Source organism: Ursus arctos, unplaced genomic scaffold, assembly GCF_023065955.2.
Source record: "Ursus arctos isolate Adak ecotype North America unplaced genomic scaffold, UrsArc2.0 scaffold_1, whole genome shotgun sequence".
In the NCBI taxonomy this organism is placed as follows: domain Eukaryota; kingdom Metazoa; phylum Chordata; class Mammalia; order Carnivora; family Ursidae; genus Ursus; species Ursus arctos.
This window is the reverse complement of record NW_026622763.1, coordinates 46,707,805-46,728,524: the sequence shown is the minus strand read 5'-3', so window position 1 is coordinate 46,728,524 and position 20,720 is coordinate 46,707,805. Positions and strand designations below refer to the sequence as shown.

General features: G+C 33.6%; 1 protein-coding gene across 3 annotated transcripts in view; it reads left to right on the top strand.

Annotated features, from left to right (window-relative positions):
- The window catches only part of SCN7A (sodium voltage-gated channel alpha subunit 7), a 78,726-nt gene that overhangs the window by 54,265 nt on the left and 3,741 nt on the right, over positions 1-20,720 (top strand). For all 3 annotated transcript variants that reach the window (XM_057318291.1, XM_026492632.4, XM_057318288.1), the window contains exons 15-24: positions 1,783-2,220; positions 5,261-5,366; positions 6,969-7,123; positions 9,560-9,733; positions 11,908-12,015; positions 14,428-14,706; positions 15,470-15,523; positions 16,304-16,441; positions 17,976-18,080; positions 18,410-18,680. In XM_057318291.1, the coding sequence (XP_057174274.1) occupies positions 1,783-2,220; positions 5,261-5,366; positions 6,969-7,123; positions 9,560-9,733; positions 11,908-12,015; positions 14,428-14,706; positions 15,470-15,523; positions 16,304-16,441; positions 17,976-18,080; positions 18,410-18,680 (1,828 nt within the window). The remainder of the gene's footprint in view (positions 1-1,782; positions 2,221-5,260; positions 5,367-6,968; positions 7,124-9,559; positions 9,734-11,907; positions 12,016-14,427; positions 14,707-15,469; positions 15,524-16,303; positions 16,442-17,975; positions 18,081-18,409; positions 18,681-20,720) is intronic.

Here is a 20,720-nt window from a genome sequence, read left to right as displayed (position 1 = left end):
TATATATATACATTATTTCACATTTTATCTTTTAACACAAAAACAAAAAAAATGGTTTGAATCTCTTTATAAAAACACTGGGCCTAGAATAAAGTTACTCTAAGCTTATATAATATAATCTTTGTGTTTCCCCCTTCCTTCTTTATTAATGCTCAGATAAGAAGTAGTCAATCCTCTATAGTTTTGGTGATTTACACTTTCTGTTTTTCTTCTTTAGTCCTTTAAAAGACTATTTTTAATTCAGAGCACACTTGAATAATACAGTAGTATCTTGTAGTATTGCAAAATTTTTCTTTATACCTTAGAGCATTTCGAATTTCATTTTCAGCCTTTTAACATTTTTACTGTATATGTAAATCTGCAGGTACTTTATGTGGGGTATGTGTATCTAAGATATAAGAAATCTTAGATTGTAAGCTCTTAAAAATACAACTATTATAGCAAAATTTTTCCTTGCCTAAATCCTGTCACAAAATCTATTCTTTCATTCATTCTATAGTTGATTTTTTCAACAAATATGTATTTATCACTTATTGTGTGCCTAGCACTGTGAGAGTTGTCTACTTAAGAGAAAACTTGGTTCCTGCTCACGTGAAGCTTGTAGTCATGAAACTCTTACCTAACATCCTTTCCTTATTTCTCACCATGCCTAATAACCAAAGGAAGGAAAAGAAACAACCAACAACCATAAATTATATTTGGTGTTGCCCTCTTAAAGTCCTGAACTCATTGTCTTTTAAGAATGATAGAAATGCTAATAATGTAATTCATACAAAGGCCATAGAGCCCCTGCCCATATTATCTGTAAGTAAACTTTATATTAGCATATATATATATATATATAATTCATACATATATTCTTAAACATAATTCATGTCGTTTGAATTTTGACCGTTAAAAACAATATGTAAAACATAAACGAAATCAAATCATAAAAAGCTCAGATATACAAAGAGAGGGAGAAAAACTTCCATAACAAGCAAGATGCTCAAATTATTACTTTAAGTCTAAGAGAATTATCAATATGAATCTCCAACTCTAACTCCAAAAATATTATCTATGTCCTACAATTAAAGCAAGGTAAAAATATGATTGGAAACTAAGCGTGGCTTGATCATATCTTTCAGTGACAATAAAGGTCAAAATGTACACTGTCCTTGAGTTCAAATAGCTTACAACTATTAGGAATGATTCTTCCATCACTCATCTCTTTCTTATCTAACCAAATTTATTACTACAGAGAATCAATTAACCTACCCACTCCCTGTGCTAACATGTGGCAAGAAAATTTAGATGCAGGCTTTGGAACCAGGAATAGCTCTCTCCCCGTGATATTCCTTGTAGGCTTGCAGAACCCATGACGATGTCACTGTACATCTTTCCGGGATAGTGCCGAAGTGGTCAGCCATTAGAAGTAGCAGTTTGTTTTCTCATCTTGGAAGAGGTAGCCTGGCTCAGTGATAGAAAACAAGCTTTGGAATGAGACACACTTGAGTCTGATCTATGTGACCTTTGATATTTGACACCTGTAAGCCTTTCCTTTTTCATCTATAAAAGAAAAACAAATGATATGTCATAGGATATTGTGACTCTAAGATGAGTTCTGGCTGTACAAACTCTTCACACAGACCCTGACCCGCTGGAAGAACTGAATAGTCTATATAGCATTGTAGCTCATATTCTGTTTTCAAATCTCAGGTCAGTTTTTTAAAAAAGATGTTTTATTGTTCAGAAGGAAACAGAAAGTGAGATAAACTTAACCTCATTTACTTCCTAATTTAGATAATTTACCTGTTTCTGGCACTGGTGAGCTCATTTAGTTCATACAAGGCTGCCACAACTGGAGAGGATGATGAAGCAAAAAACCTCCAGCGTGCACTGGCAAAGATTCAGAAAGAAATAAACTATGTGCTTTCTAAAATATTATGCAAGAACCAAAATGTTTCAAAGGACAAAATGGACAATGTAAACGGTGTATATGTTAAAGAGAATATTTCTGACCACACCCTTTCTGAATTAAGCAACACTCAAGATTTCCTCAAGGATAAGGGAAAAAGCAGTGGCACAGAGAAAAACACAATGACTGAAAATGAGAGTCAATCACTTATCCCCAGTCCTAGTGTCTCAGAAACTGTACCAATTGCTTCAGGAGAATCTGATATAGAAAATCTGGATAATAAAGAGGTTCAAAGCAAGTCAGGTGATGGGAGCAGCAAAGAGGTAAGATGTTTGACTATTCTGATTGCTTATTGTTGATTTTTGGCATTATTGGTAAGAAAGTGAATTAGTGTTGAAGTTGCAGAGTTAGTTAGATGACCCATTCAATCCTAGCTATAGCACTCCCTGCTCCTGATTGTATGCTCCTGATGAAGTTAATTAACCTGTTTAAGCTTCAGTTTCCTTGTCTATAAATTCAGATAAAATTGAATCTATTTTTTTAGGGAGGATAGGACTGAGAAAAAAGTTCAATGGTGCATAGAACAATGCCCAGTCTATAGTAAACATTTAGTAAAATTAGATAATATAATTACAAAATTTGGTAAATTAATAAGAAGGCAGAATGGGATGAAGAAAAGCATATTGAAGAAAACTAAGTTTTCAAAATCAATGTGTATTATCAGAGAAATCATTAAACTCTCCTGGGCGTTTTCATCTTTGAAATGGGAAACTGGACTACAAAACAGCTAAAATACTTTCTTACTTACTTAAATTCTAGGATTCTGGTCACTTTATTTCTGCAACATTTACTATAACGTATATAATTGAGCTGGACTAAAAGAATAAAGAAAACCCACCAGCTTGCATTGTGAACAGTGGGTAGCTTTGTCAATTCCGGGATAAACAAAACAAAACAAAAAAGCAACAACAACAAAAAACCCAACACATTCAAAGAAGTGTAGATATTGCTGTTCACTTAGCTTCTAAAATGTACACCCTACTGGAATCAATCTTATCGTCTTCATTTGCGAGCACTATGATATCTCAGTAGGAGGTGTAATTTAATAGGAAGCTATAACTACAGAGATCACATGTGCTCTGTGAGCTTCTTGGATTGTACCTCAGTAGGGAACCGTCTCGGATCGCTCACAGGCACTAGGGAGAGGGAGACAATGTCTTTTTCCACATCCCCAAAAAAGTCTCTGGCACAATCTTGTCTCCCAGATCTCTTACAGCTTGGCAGCTGCTCTGCGATAACCTCTCAAATTGGCCTAGCAGGAGTTGAATTACAATTATTCAAAATCCTTCCAGTTCCTAGTGAAGGCATCTATGTATTAGGGAAACACTTTCACTCCCTAGCATGCCCAATATTTTTAGGTTCATTTTCCTTTAATTAATACCATTTCTAGAAAACAGGGAAAACTCTTCTCCAGTTGCACTTATATTATCTTCACCTACAACTTTGACTATCATCTATTTCTGGGTAGAATTGCTATTTATCACAGCACATCGTGTTGAGATGCTTCAGGAAACTTCTTGCCAATCTCATTAGAAAGTCTGGGATATGAACATAATAGGAAAGATGACACTAAATATAATTGTAAATGGTGAGGTTTCAGGAGTTGTAATTTATGGTGCATAATTATTTGGTCTTGTTGATTGATTAGCTGCTCAGAGATTTATTCAGTTATCTGTATATTTAGTTACATATTTAATTTAGACACTTTAAAGATTATGTAACTCATAAGTACGTAAGGATGCTGATCTACTAAAAACCAAAGAACATAAAATCACATGTGATCTGATAATTCTGAGATACATTCTCTTCTTTCTTTGGTATTTAAACTTCTAGCCATTTTTTAGTTGCAACATAACTAAATGTATATAGTTATAAAAATAACATCAAACTTTACATTGGGTTTTATAACTTTTTTCATAATGTAGCAGTATAACATGGTCACTTTCTCATGTTATTAAGTAGTCTTCTAATAAAATTGCTTATAATTTTGAACCCTAATTGATTTATTTTTAAATTTAGAATAATACATACTAAAAACGTTTGGAAAAATCACATCAAATAGTTTATGTAAAAATTCTAAAATAACATAAATATAAGGTATATAATTTTCAATTATTGAATGCCCAAGTGTTATATAATATTCATTTATTTATTGTTTACTTTCAAATCAGTACATTGTTATAGCCTTTATTTCATCAGAAATAAAGAAAATATGAGGAATTGAAATAATAAAAGTAATTCGTTTAAGAGTAGTCTCCTGATGGATATGTTTTTTTAAATTGAGCATCAAATGTCTTACTGACAATTGATCATGTAAGGTCTAAGGCAAACAGAGCTTCCTACTTATATTTCCTTGACATTTATTGTGGATAAGACCAATAGGTAGGACATAATATTTATAATTTTCCTTTTGATATACTTTACTTAGATCTTTCCTTAATTTTTAAGAAATAAGACTTTTTTCCCAGATGTTTTAATAATTTATCTTATTTTTTAATCAGAAAATAATCTTCCTTATTAATTTCAGGATTTTGGTCATTTTAAAGGATGATGTGTTGTATATTTATTTTTAAAATAAAGTAAAATAAAGCATTGTGAGAAAATCATTTCAAGTAAAAGCCATGCATGTCACATGCATTATTCCCACATATACAAAGTCATGGCTATCTTATCCTATCCAGGCTTGAACTTCAGTCAAGGGCAGAGTGAGAAAGAATGTCAATCCCTGCAAATAGCCTCTCTCCATACGGCTGGTACCACTTTGCCAGGTCTATTCCTTACCCTTATTCCTTGTGCCGTTTCTTCATTTCACCTCAGGGTAACCTCTCATCAGTCCTGTCCTATGATGGTAAACACAAGAATGTCTGGATTGGATTTTACAATACAAACTAAGTGCACTCTTGTCTACCCATATTTAGCATCAAGGGGTAATTTATTCTGGTACTGCTCATCTAGCTGCAATGGCATACATGGAAACCTTGTCAATACCTTCAAGAGAGCTTTGAAATTCAAATCCTTTTGGATACTGGAGACACAGTATCCTATACAGCTTTAAGGAGAACTGTGTTATGAACTGTATGTTAATTATTTTAGCTTAAATGAATTTTTAATTAAGTTTTTAAAACTTTAACTCACAGAGATATGTATGCATTTTAATGTCAATCCTGAAGTTAGCCTAAAAAGCCTTTAAAACTTATAGAAGTCTTTCTGTACACAATTTTTCTTATTTCTGAAAATGAAATAAACTTAAACTCTAGTGAGAAGCTTTAATCACAGCTTTTTTGGTGGGAATTTATTTTTCAGAAGGTAAAACAATCTAGCTCATCTGAGTGCAGTACAGTTGACATTGCTATCTCTGAAGAAGAAGAAATGGTTTATGAACGTGAGAAGCCAAAGCATCTGAAAAATGGTAAGAAAAAAATAAGTTCCTTTGATCATTATATTGAAATCAGACTAAATTTCTCTTATCCTAACTAATACTATTGGATATATTTTAATTTTAGAGAGTTTATTAATTTGGTTAAGGAACACACACACACACGTGTGTGCACACACATGCACACATGCCCATATGAATCCTGATAAAATTTATAGGGAATGTCAATAAAAAAGTCAACATTTGGAAAAGAGGGAGTGGGCCTATTTCCTGGGAAGTTTAATACAGTAGTTAAGAGCATTGGCTCTGGAATCAGATAGCCTTAATTAAATCCCATCCCACCATCAACTAGCTTTAACTTACCCTTCATCAGGCTCATTTCCTAATACATAAACTGAGAATAATAATAAAAGTTATCTCACAGGACTGGTAAAAAGATTAAATTAGCATACGTGTATGTGTGTGCATGCATGTGTGCATGTGTGTGTGTTTTTATGCTTCATGGAATACAGTCAATATTCATAATGCTCATATGAAAACATCCTGTATCTTTCATAGGAAAACAAACCTTGTAATGGTGACTTGTTTTTATATCCCACATGAATATGAAGAAATGTATAAGGCTTTGGTCAATTGATCGAGTCACGAGATATGTAACATTCATCTCTTGATGACTTATAATTCAAATTAGTTTCCTAGCAAGATTAACAAATAATTACAGGTTCTGGACATTGGAAATCACTGGAAATCATCAGAATGGTAACTGGTAAATGCTCTCAAATTCCTGTATTCAAAACAAGAACTTGCTCTCAGTAGCTCAATTTCTAGGACTTGTAACATTCAAGACAAAGGAGGAAACATTTTTTTTATCAAAGACGTATAAATTGACAGTAGGTAAAATTCTAAAATGAAATGCATTGACTTTAAATTCCACCCACCTCTGTTTCTTCATTTTCTCACCTGTTAAACACCGTCTTCTCAAGTCTCGGGTTTTCTTTATGCTAACTCTCCTAACCAGAAAGTAGAGTTCAACCCATGCACGTGTACCTCACCCACAAAGTACTCTGTAATCCAGGTGAGCTCCTCAGATAGTCTCAATCAAAATCCCATTCTCCTGCCACTTAAGACCTGACATCAATTTAACTGACTTAACTAATATTACACTTCCTAATGTTTCTAAATATCCATGTACTAAAATGAGAATGCTTATTATGCCATGTGAATCTTCAGAGAATGAACTTTCAGGCATTATGCCAAAATGTGATATTTAGAAGATGTTGTACATGTGTGGGTTTTGTTTGTTTGTTTGTTTGTTTTTGAAGGGTGGGGCATTAATACTATTCTCAGACTCTGTCCCACAAGGCTAGGGGATGTTCTAAGTCATCTCTGCTTTTCACAATTTCTTTCCTCCTACTGTTTCCAAACTACTCCCAAGTTAAGTTTTTTTCTTTTCCTTCCTCAATGCCTGCAGTGGTCACAGCAGCAGGGGTAAAAATCAAAAGTTTGTAAATCAGACAGCACCTATATTAGATTTCCTAAATAACAAATTGCTAAGGCATATGGTAGAAAGTTTGAGATGTTTACTTTTTCATGACTTATTAAGATTTTTCTTCTTAGCAGTTTCATTCTTGACAGGTTATAGACAAAGATCTTCACTTGGCCAACTTAGTAGAGAATCCAAGAAAGGAAAAATTTGGCAGAACATAAGGAAAACCTGCTGCAAGATAGTGGAAAACAGTTGTTTTAAGTGTTTCATTGGCCTTGTCACTCTGCTCAGCACAGGTGCTCTGGTAAGTAAGTATGTGAATCTTTTATGGGAAAAAAAGTATCTGAAGTCTGTTACTTGAAGTCATCATGCCAAATTAGTTTTTCCCCAGAAAACTTATTATAGCAGCAAAGTTCATTTTCTGTGATTTTACTTTTGGAAAACATGGTTACAGTTTCTTAAAACCTGTATATACCTCTTTCAATAGTAAATAAATAAAACAATTTTGAAATATATGAATGACAGTGGGAAAAATGAATGTTTAGATACCTAATTCTTATTTTAACGAAGTTTTATGTATATGCACACACATACTGTTGTACTGTGCTCGTATTTTGGAGCCAATTCAATCAGGAAAGAGAAGTGCTGTATATACTTTTAACAACCTTTGAACCAAAAATATATTTACTCATTGACCCAACAACCCTAATTCTGGGAAATTATCCTACAAATATCTGAGCATGTATTAAAGGCATTTATAAGGCTACTCACTGAAGAATTCTTTGTAATAGAAAAAGATTGAAAAGCAAAAAAAAAAGTCCATAATAAGTGACTGTTTAAATATACTATGGTACAATCACCCAATGGGATACTGTGCAGCTATTTTAAAAATATAAAAGCTGAGGTGCCTGGGTGGCTCAGTCAGTTAAACCGCCAACTCAGTTTTGGCTCAGGTCCTGGGATCCAACCCCAGGTCAGGCTCCATGCTCAGCAGGGAGCCTGCTTCAGGATTCTTTCCCTCTGCCCCTCCGCTGGCTCTCTCACTCTCTTTCTCTAAAATAAAGAAATGGATCTTTAAAAAAATACAAAAGCGTGTGGATATTGCAAGATATAGTAATAAGTGAAAAAAGGAAGATCTAGAATAAAGTGTATCTATTAGATATCTATTAACATTCATATTTCCGGCTGTCATTCATGTATTCTTAAATTGTTTTATTTATTTAATATTGAATGAGGTATGCTACATTTTACATAGGAAATAAAGAAAAATAGAATGTATATTATTTTCTTGTATTTGATTGAAGAAGATTAGAGAAGGATACACAAGAAATAGTTAATTGTGAAATGCACAGAGCAGAGAAAATGGAGTCACAACTGGGAACCAGACTTTGTATTGCATACTTGGTTTTTTTTTTAAGATTTTATTTACTTCAGATAGAGTGAGAGAGCACAAGTGGGAAGAGGGTCAGAGGAAGAAGGAGAAGCAGACTCCCCAATGAGCAGGGAGCCTGACGTGGAGTTCCATCCAAGGACTCTGGGATCATGACCTGAGCCACAGGCAGACGCTTACCTGACTGAGCCACTCAGGCGTTCCTGTACTGCGTACATTTTTAAAATAAACTTTATATTGATATTTAGCACACATACTGAAAACCATGGCAATTCTAAGGGTATAGGCTAAAGAATGTTCACCAAGTGAATGCACCTGTGTAACTGTCACTTAGCTTGAGGAATAGAACATTACTAGGACTCCAGAACCGCATACCCTGACCCCTAACAATTACTTCCACACTCCACGTGGGTAGCTGGTATGTGGACTTCAACTGCCCTAGATTAGTTTTGCCCATTTTTTATGTTTTTCTTTAATTGAAGACTTTTGATATCTTTTTATACTGTTTTGCAAAATATACCATTTAATAAATAAATACATTCAATAAAGCCCTTTATAATCATTTTAGATATTTATGATTTACTTATATAGACACTTTTACTCCATATTTGGTTCAATTGAAAGTCAGTAACTCTACTGTCATGTTATATTTACTTTTATTTAACATTAGACTTATAAGAATCACACCATTATTTGCATATTATTGTTTTAATCCTTATTTAATTTTTGACCTTGGATGCACTTTGATATAAGTCTGCCTGATGTTATTGGTACTTTATTGCCTTTTTTCAGTGTTAAAATAAAAACACGAAGTTGCATTAAATGACATTGTCAGACTTTGCATCCTCCACAGTAAAATTAAGGTTGACCTATTAAATCTGAGACGCTTCGGATAAATAATTACAGTTTTATTTCATATTCATGTGTTTCCACTGGTTTACCTGATTATTTCTGCAGCAGAACAAGCTTTGTGACTTTTCTTGTAACAGCAGTGTGGATATCTGAAGACATATTCTTTAAAAATCTCTACTTCTCTATTAGCAACTAGCATATATCTGCGAGTTGGCAACATGGAATTAGAGATAAGAACCAGTCAGATGTGAGTAAAGGTTCCACCTCTTATATTAAGTGTGATTAACTGATTTGAGAGAAGTTTTTTGGATCACTGCGGTGCCAAGTTCAGTCTGTATAATAAGTTCTGGGACCAATTAATGATGTCTGCTATGGGCATGGGATCAGAAAATGACTTTGCTCACCATCTGATTGCTAGAGAGGACATTTCATTCCTCTTTATGCCGAAGATTTTTTAGAAATTACATGTACACTAATCCTTAAATTTTTTACCCACAGGCTTTTGAGGATATATATATTGATCAGAGAAAGACTATTAAAATCTTATTAGAATATGCTGACATGATCTTCACTTACATCTTCATTCTGGAAATGCTTCTGAAGTGGATGGCATATGGTTTTAGAGCCTATTTCACTAATGGCTGGTACAAGCTAGACTTCATGGTTGTTATTGTACGTATTTTAAAGAAAAATTTAGAAGCTTATTGTTTGATTTTCTTCTTTACTCTGATTCTCACTTAACTCTTGCATTTACTTATACCTTCTTTTTTTTCCGTCTCTGTACATTTGCAGTTACAAAATCCCCTATATCTTCATTTGTAATGCTTAACATTTGTCCTTTTCTTCAAGTCCTAATATTTTAGAAGTTCGACATTTCTTTCCCGGATTATTCTAACAATCACCTATGAACCCACTACTAACAGAATAGGCTTATTGCACATCGTGTCCTAAAATATTTAAATTCTGTTGGCTCAATTTTTAAATCATATATTCAAAATTAGACTACTTACCATAGCTTTCACCATCACCATTCTGATTCAAGCTACCAAAAATTCTCATTTGGATCACTGCAACAGATTTCAGCCTGAGACCCAGGCTTCCACCACTGCACACCTTCATTCTGCTTTTCACATAGCAACCATATGCATTTTACTGTTGTAAAATAGAAGCCAGCTCAAGTAGCTTTTCTTCTTGAAACTCTCCAGTAAACACCTCATTTCACTCAGAGTAAAAAGCTACATTCTCTGCAATCAAAGCCTACAAGTCTCCACATGATCCAGTCTTACCTCTACAACTCTCCATTTCCCCCATCCCAGTCAACAGACTGCTCCACCAACACTGACTTTCCTGAAGTTCTTCAGCTATGCCCAGATGACTTCCATCTTAGTGCCTTTGCACCTATTTTTCCTTCCACCTGGGACTTTGGCTGGCTCACCTCACTTAGTTCATCTTTCTGAACTACTGTATTGAAAACTGCATCTACTACAGGGCTCCCTTTTCCTTTCTCTGTTTTCTTCATCTCCATAGCACCTATTAATATTACATATTAATTAGTATGCATTGTTTATTCATTGTGATTGTTTGTCTTCCTCCACTGAAAGGTTAGCTCGTTTAGGGAAGAATTGTTTTCCCAATATGGTTCTCTTCTTATCCTCAATGCCTAGAACAATTCATGTATCATAATAGGTACTCAGTAATTTTTGTTACATGAACAAACGGCTCCTATTCTATAAGCAATGATTGAAGCTTCTCGCTGTATAAAGAAGATGACTTACAATATCTGACCTCTGTCTTCTAAATAAATTATTGCAAATTAACCTTCTATTCCAACAAAAATCACACTGTACCTTCAACCCACCTTCCTCTTTCCTAGTCATTGTTCTTATGTCTCCACATCCCTCCACACTTACATAAATCATATGCTTACTTCAAAGCTCACTTTAAGACCATCTCTTGCTATAGTATAAAAAGAACAAATTTTTCATTTATGCTGCCTTGAAAATATAGAAAATATGAAGATACTATAAAAGTTAATCATAATTCTACCATCTTGCTTGATCTCCATTAACATTTATTAATCCTGATTGATTTTTAAAGATTTATTTATTTATTTATTTTTGAGAGAGAGAGAGCGGGGGAGGGGCAGAGGGAGAGGAAAAGAGAGAATTCCAAGCAGACTCCTCACTGAGCCTGGAGCCTGACATGGGGCTCAACCTCATGACCCCAAGATAATGAACTGAGCTGAAACCAAGAGTCAAATGTTTACTCACTGAACCACTCAGGTGCCCCAACCCTGAATGATTTTTATGCATACGCTTACTTTAAAAAATCACCTTAGTATCTTTGTATACGTTTTGTAATTTGTACTTGGACTTGAAAATATTCATACCCTCCTCGATGTCTCTTCTCTGAAATCCTATTCTATTTATCATATTTATGTATGAATTCATATGTTAATATATTCCAAATTTTGCTTTTATGAATACATAGTGCATTATTACTAGATTGTAAATGTTCATGAAACTGATTTTTAATTTCAAACTAAAAATTGATACAAATATTAACCCTTGATCATAAAGTATGTCAAATATACAATTTTTGTTTATTTCAATAATATATATTCCTAACCTTTTTAAAAGTAATTTTAATACAAAGTTATTTTCTTATACATTTCTATAAGTCATCATTAAGATATATGGAAATATACATTAAATCTTTTGCATATTTCTTGGTAAGGTTTGACTGTTTATCTTTTTTATAATAAATGCAAAGTTTATTTTGCAGATTGTTTTGATTAAAGTTAAAATTAAACCCTATTAACTCTTTTTTTCCTTAAATATATTTAGGTGTTTTGTCTTAGCTTAATAGGCAAATCTCGGGAGGAATTAAAACCACTTATTTCCATTAAATTCCTTCGGGCACTCAGAGTTCTATCTCAATTTGAAAGAATGAAGGTAAGAAAAATATTTCTAAGCTAATGTGTATATTTTTATTTACGATTACTAAACTTCTACAAATTAAATCTTCATAGTCTTCTCATTTGCATTCTTAAGAATATTAATGCAAAAACCTTATATTCTATTATTTTAGTGTATAGAAGAAAGGTATATTAGTTATGCTTATTAATATTTCAGGTCTTTAGTGCACATAAGATATGAAAAATCATAAAAATAAGAAGAAAACCCCTAGTAGTTGGGAAAGAATATAAAGTTTCAAAAAGCAATACCATTCTAGCCTACATGGATGTCTATGAGTATTAATAAAATTATCTCAATGTTAAAAATATAACTGGCAGAAGATGAAACTTTGATCACCTAGCTGTTTAAAATTATAGGAATATTGTACATACTAAGTAATTATATGGAATAAAAGTTTGATTTTTAAAATAAATTAGTTTTTTTTAAGTCGCACATCACAAATTATGAATTCTTGTCCTCTCTTCCTCACCAACATGTTAAAACCTCTTCTGAACAATGTGAGAAAAACTAATAGGTTGAGCCACATAAAACAACTAATGTTCAATCTTTTGGGCCTACAATGGAAACCCACCCCTTATGGCTTGACCTAATGAAGAAAACAAACTTTATGACCAGCACACATAGTATAGTTATGTAATATACAGTGATCAGCTATATGCAGAAATGGCAGAAAAAAATCTAATTTTACCTTTCATTTCATAATCACACATCAATGTTTTCTTGCATTTTTTGTTTACAGAGATGATTTATCATTATCCTGCCTATTTGATTAATATTACAGAATATCACATAGTCAATATAGATAGGATCTAATAAGGAAATTACCTATGTTTAATGGTATAAGAAAGGGTCCAGTTTCATTCTTCAGCATGTGGCTGCTCATTTTTCCCAGCACCATTATTGAAGAGACTATCTTTTCACATTGTATATTCTTGCCTCCTTTGTCATAGATTAATTGACCATATAAGCATGGGTTTATTTCTGGGCTCTCTGTTCTGTTTTATTACAGATTCAGATCTTAAGCTTCATCTCAACCTCTGGAAATTCTGTAGATGAATGATTTCTGAAAATATATCATTGAATATATAAAGAGTCACATGATTACAAAATTAATGCTTTACATATTTAATAAGCTCAGTCTTGGGTGCTCTGATTACTGAAATATTTGTGTCAACTGTATCTATTGCTTTTATTCTTACATAAGTATATTTTCTAATAAGCATAGCATTTTTTTCCTTAGAAGCATCAGTGGACCTCTCAAAATATTAATGTGCCAACAAAAGATCTGGGGTTTAGTTTTAGAAATAAAATGAAGTGTTACTGAAAGCACAATTGAGAGTGAAAATATTTATTCAAAGCCAGAAAACTAAGAAATAGCAGCAAGAAAATACAGCAAAAAGGGTATGTATCCAGTAATGGCTAAGGGAAGGAAGGATAGAATGGTGGCAAAGAGAATCAACGGTGCCTCACAAAAAAAAAAAAAAAAAAAAAAAAAGAGAGAGAGAGAGAGAGAGAAAGAAAGAAAGATGTGAGGTTGGGGGAAAGGAGTCAAAAGTGTAAATGCTAAGGGAAAGACAATGAAATAGCAGAGTGAGAATTTCTGTTGGCTATAGGAACAGGCTTACATTTGCCATAACAGCTATCACGGAGTGGTAAGAATAAAGTTCTGACTATAAAATTCAAGAGAGAAGGAATTTGAAGAAATGGTGACAGTGGTTCTAGACTCTTCCTGTTACTCAAGTTGAGGTGGTGGATTTATGTCCCACACTTCCCACTCTGGAGTGGCTCACCAGTGATTCTCACCAGTGACGTCGAGTGGCGCAGTGAGGAGGTTTGTGGTTTTGCAGGCTACAGCTGTCCATTCAGTGTCTCTTGACATAGCCTCTTGCCTTGAGTTCATTGATTATGATCTCTTGGTCTTCCTCTTACTTCCCCTGCCACTTCAGTGTCTGCTTTGCAGGCTAATCCTCCCAAAAGTTAGAATTATCAAGACTTAGATGTAGTCCTGTTTCTTTCTCATTTTACATACTTTTTGGTTAATACGTACACATATATTCACACAGGTTCAGTTGTCTTGCCCATTTCTGGCACAATACAGGAAGTTGATAAGCATGTTAAATCAGTGAAATAATTATTGTGTTAATCGATTCTGTTGCCTTTTAGTGATTATTTTAGTACAAAAATTTTGAGAATATCTGAAATTTTAATGTATATTTTTTAATTAAAATTTATTATTTAGGTTATTTAAATACTGGCATGTGGCCTATTAAATCTTTAGTGATGGCCCTTTTTTTTCATTATTTCTATATAACATTACATTTAGTATTTCCAATTAAAGTGAATTTACATTTCTTACCTAAAGTTTACCTGTTTGTTTTTATATGCCAGGTGGTTGTGAGAGCTTTGATAAAAACAACTTTATCTGCTTTGAATGTGTTTCTGGTCTGCTTTACGATCTGGCTGGCTTTTAGCATCATGGGAGTACACTTATTTGCTGGCAAGTTCTATGAATGCATTGACCCAACAAGTGGAGAAAGGTTTCCTATATTTGAAGTCATGAATAAGAGTCAGTGTGAAAGCCTTCTATTTAATGAATCCATGCCATGGGAGAATGCAAAACTGAACTTTGATAATGTTGGAAATGGCTTCCTTTCACTGCTTCAAGTGGTAAGTTCACTTCTGATTTTTTTAATCAATGTTTTTATATGTTCATTCATATTAGAGGTGGACATAAAGGACAAAATGTGGATGATTCCTAGAGTTGGTTATAACAAATTTTAGCAATTATTAGTAGATACATGTTATGGAACATGCTACACTAGGCTTCTTTGGAAAGACAGAAGTGAAACACAGACCCCACTCTGCTTGGAGAAGGAAGTACGTAGGAAGGTAGGATTGACAGGGGAGATGGCAGGTACTGGGAACCTATTTCTACCATCGTTGATAAGGTAATAGGGTCACAATTTTTGGTCTAGCTACTACTGTTTTGTTTCTACTTAAAGCTATAGCTCCTCAGTCCCCCAACATCTAACAGAAACGAGGAGGTCAATCATTTATTCTTGTCTTACCTCCCCCCATAGAAAAGCACATATACAGCAGTTACAAGTAACAGTGACACTTGGACAGCATGTATTTATTTACCATTTATCTATCTATCTCTATCTCTCTATTTATACTATCTTATAATATTTTGTTATCAACTATAATTAAGCTACACAATGAAGCTAACTGGTTTTAAATACTTATTAATAGACAATATAAATGTGGTAATGAAAGTGATAAAGGCCCCAATTACATGGTTTTTTGAAATGTGGTCAGCCTTACTAATCATGTTTTACTGTATTAATAATCATAATAAATTGAGTTTTACATTTTATTTTCCATGAAGCTTAAGATTTCCATAAGAATTAAATACATGCCATTTTTACAGGCAACATTTAATGGATGGATCACTATTATGAATTCAGCAGTTGATTCTATTGGTGTAAGTACAATATCATCTTAGAGCCATTGTTAAGGTTCAAGAAAAATTATTTTTGCAATTCAAGAACAGGGTACCTACAATAACAGAATAAATAACATGATAAAAGTAAATGCTTATGCTAGACAGATATTAAATACATTTCAGATTATTTCACTGAAAATGAAATCCTTCCAGGATTATGTACAGAGGATGAAGTCAGTAGGCCCCATTTGAAGGACTATCAGACTTCATTACAATGATTAAACCAATGCAGTGAACTTTAAAATTCAAATAAACAAAGCAATGCTATCACTTCATCAAAGAACAAAGAAGAAATATTACCTCATGTAGAATTGTTGGTTTTTCCTGTTATAAACTGTTTTATAAATCTTATGTTTTAGAAAGTTGGTATATCAATATTTTGCTTAATTTTTTTTACTTTTTAATTTATTTTTATTTTCTAAGATTTTGCTTTTTAGAGCAGTTTTAGGTTTACGACAAAATTGGGAAGGTGGTATAGAGATTTCCCATATAACCACTGTCCCCACACATGCATAGACTATTATCAACACCACTCACAGAATGGGCACATTTTTACCAAGGATGAACCTACATTGACATGTCATAATCACCCAAAATCAATAGTTTACCTTAGGGTTCGCTTGGTGTTGTACATTATATGATTTTGGACAAATGTGTAACGACATAACTATCATTACAGTATCATACAGAATATTTTCACTGCCCTAAAAATCTGCTATGCCCTACCTTATTTTGTTTATTTTTTAACTTAACTTTTAGGTAAATAGGCAACCGAATTTTGAAGACAACATCTACATGTATTGTTACTTTATCAGCTTTATTATTATTGGATTATTTCTTCCTTTGAGTATGCTGATCGGTGTTATTATTGCTAATTTCAACAAGCATAAAATAAAGATAAGTACAAATATTCTTTGTTCACTAATGCCTGAGAAAATCAAACACATGTATAAAAATGTCCTGCTTCAAGTAATTGGTTTGGGATTCAGCTTAATGTCTTTTTTATTTTGTACTTAGCTAAAAAAAACAGATTGATATTCCTGCATATTGAGAAATATTGATAAAATGTTCATCTTTACACTGTTTTCTATATTCAAATGTAAATGGGCAAGTTTAAAAGTTACAAGTGTTTTTATATATGTGTTTGTAAAAATGACATGTTGACAAGTAATGTGGTGGTGTGTCTGCACAAATGTGTGAAGAAGTTCAAGAAAAATAAGCTACACTTTTTTACTCTCTGATACGTTCAAAGCTTCAGAGTCATAACCAACATAGACATCTTTGTCAGCACAGTAGCTTTTCCAGCTGGAAGCAGAGAGAATCCTAAATCCTAAATACATGACCTAAATAGGAGTGTTTGAACTGATGAAGAGACAATTCAGAGAAGGAACCGAACAACCCGTTTGGTGCTGTCTCCGCACAAAGATTTCCTTCAGGGCTGCTACAAATGCAAAGGCCTCAAAAGTCCTTGAAGTCTGCTTATTTTAACCACAGAGACCTACTCTCTAGAGGTGTAGGAAAGCCTAAAAAATCAAAGAAAAAAATAGTCTGTCTTGAAATTCTATCTTCAATCATGTCATCAACATTCAGCCATGTACAGAATTTGGTAAACGGACTGCTCTCAGTCTCTGCTAAACAACTGGGACTAGAACAGTGTGCAAATATGCATTCGGTTGGATGCTTCACCTTCCTCGGATTTCAGCCCATTGTAACAACATCCCAGGATCTGCTTCTGGACTTCAAATTGGTGACTTTTGTCAAATTTAAGTGACTAAGTCCTGACTTGGGGCAGTAATATTCCTAATTTCTAGATTAACACAACATTCACTGTTTACCTCTTAATCCCTTTATATATTTTGTATAAGACACTGAAATTAGCACTAGAAACACAAAGATAAATAAGCTCTAGAAGGTGCTATGAAGATGTAAGCACAAGGTGCTGTTGGCATAATAGTATAAAAATATATTCTGATAAGTATTATTTGGAAAATTAAGTAATATATGAACTTATAAAAACTCATAAATGACCAACTCTATTTTTTCCTGCTTATTAGAAGGTACAAACCAATTTTATCTTTAGCTTTTGAATTCAATTTTTCTTAGGAAACCTTTCCATTTACCCCCACTGTTTCTCCTTTGTGTCTGTTTAACATGAGGTAGGCCTCAGGAGACCAAAAAGTTAAAGAGTTGACTGCCCACAAGAAAGTGTGCCAAAAGACAATTGATTTCAGTCATTACCATATATTCTGCATGTTTAGTGTGGATTTGTAGGCAGCAAGTCAGACGTGGTTAAAGGTGGCTTAGATCATGGCCTTTATGCCCTTTGTAAAAGATAAATCAGTGATTACCAATCTTTCCAAGATGTCTATTAATGATAAGGTAAAATGTAGATTCAATGTGATTTTAATATCTTTTTCTTTCATTTCTTTACCAGGGAGGCTCAAATATCTTTATAACCGTCAAACAGAAGAAGCAACCCCGTGCACTGAGGAGGGTGCTGTGTGAGGACTCTCAAAAAAGAATACGTCGCCCAGGAGTAAGGAAACGTCTAGATTTGTTTTTCAAGCTTCAGGAAAAGTTTCTTTTGTATATTCCCTTTTAAAAATGAAAATGTGTTTTTGAAATTCTTCACAAATGCTTTTGACAAAATTTAAAAATATGTTCCTTAACAAAGTTTGGATGATCTTTTATTTCTTTGTTTTGACTATATTCACTATAGTTATATAGTTATATAGTTATAGCTCGGTAAAAACTTAGGCCCTCACTTATTTTCCTGTTTATGCTAGGAGGGAAATTATAAATATACAGACAATATGTGTGTGTATAACCTATTGATAAGGCTCTTTTTCTTTTCTTCATCCACAGAATAAATTCCAAGGATTAATCTTTGACTTGGTAACAAGTGAAGTTTTTAATGCCATCATTATGGCTCTTATCTGTTTTCAAGCAATAACCATTATGATACAAAGTGATGAACAGAGTCAAAATATGGACATTGCTCTCTGCTGGATTAACTTAGTTCTTATTATACTATATACTGGAGAATGTATACTGAAGCTCATTGCTTTCCATTGCAACTATTTCACCATCGGATGGAACATTTTTGATTTTATGGTGGTCATTTTCTCTGTTACAGGTAAGATTTTTAGTCGGATTTTCTTCTATAGTAATACTAATTCAGGCAAGTTCTTATACTGAATGTGCCTGAAATATAGTCTCTTAATAGGCAAAACAGAGAAGAGATTCTTCTTATTCCAATAGGAATGGCTTATATTTTTGCATTCATACATGTACACATACCTGACAGCTATAAGGTATTCAAAATACTGTTGAATTAATACATACACTTTACTTCGGAAGTCACCCCTTCAGTATATCACATACAGTATTTTCTAGGATGGCTCTAGAAAGAGCTTTATGTCTTAGCATGATATAACCTTTCATGGTCCTATTCTTTTTTCTCTAATCTCTAAAACTGTTTACAACTTTCACAACACTAGAGTGTTAGGCTTTAATGAATTTGTCACCAGTTTTCTCTTATCCTGGGGATTTCAGTCTTTTATTTAACAAATATATTTGATTATCCCCTTTGTGAATAGATATTATACTAGATGCAAAGAATCCAATAGTAAACAAGGTAGACATAATGTCTGTATGCACATAGTTTACAATCTAGTAAGGGATACAGATGATTAAGTAGTACATATTTAATGTTGTGTTATTAAAGTTGTGATAAGGGAAGAAGCAGAGGGTGTTACAGTGGCACAAAAGAGTGAAAGGAACCTAACGGTAAATAGAGGTCAGAGGAAACTGCATGGATGAAGCAAAATCTAAATAAAGACATATTGGATAAGGGGGTAGCCAAGGAAAGAATCTAGGATAAAAATGTCTCAGGCAGGGAAAAGTTTTTTATTGTCTGCCTCCCCATAAGACACATACTAGAGTATAAGCTCCATAAGAGACAGTATTTAAATGTTTGTTGTGTCAAACACTATTCTATATAGTCATAGTGAAAATGTGGACAAACTATCTGCCCACTTTTGCTTCCAGAAAATTCAACTGGTTCATTTGGTAGTAGAAGCAGTCCAACTTGTCCTAAAGTACAAGAAGCTTGAAAGAAAAGTACATAAAGGCAAGAAGGGGCTGAAAGGAAGAAAATAGAGGAATATGGAATTAAAAAGCCCTTTGGGATTAAAGTGAGAGTTACTGAATCAGAGATCTCGAAGGAGAGCAAATCACAGTCAGAGAGAAAGCTGTTTGATTTTGAAATCTCAGAAGGTGGAGAATCCTGGGTCCAGAATATGGCCATAACTGCATATGACTAAAGTAAAATGATGGAGATTATTACAGTTAAGAAAGTCAAAGAACAAGAGACTGGCCCTTCAATGAGCTGTTGGTGGTAGGTGCTGGGGTGGAAAGGGCGACACTGAACCAAGTACTAAGTCTCCAATGAGTGTAAGTGAGGAGGAATAAATAGATCACAGAGCCAAGAAATGGTAGGCAATAGTATATAGTTCAATCACATGATTCACAATGTGTCAGACAGAAAATTCTTTTTTTCTTTATAAAATTGACTTAAAGTGTCTGGAAATCATATCGGAAAGAATGAAAGATGCTTGATCATTCCATTTTTCTACCCCAAGAAATATGGAGTGGGAAGAAAGAGCCGTCTGCACTTGACAATATTCCAAGGGAAACGGTGTCCTCAAAATAAAGTCAGATTTTAGATAAGAAAGGAGGTGAAGAAAATGTAGCGATGAGGATGTAGAAAAAATTGTCTGCAATTATATGGGGATATGTCTGGCATAATGGAAGAATTTAGAAGATTGTGAGGAGAAATGAAAATTTGAGTCAGAGCAGAAGATTCACTAAAACAAGGTGGAGATGAAGATATAGGTAAGATAGAATGTCAGAGAGAATGTCATCATCGACAATGACCAAATTGAATGGAAATATGAGAATTGATCCTTCCAGATTCAGCAAACCTCCCATCTTAGTTAGAAGCTTCATGGGATTCTCTCCTTCCCACCTTCTCAATTCAATATGAACCTCACTCTCTCCAGTACTTCCAGAGAACATCCCCTATACTCTTAGGGTAATTGTAATTTTACTTTGTTTTATAGTTATAGCTCTCACTCCCATAGTTCCCTCATCTACCAACAACTGCTACAGAAAT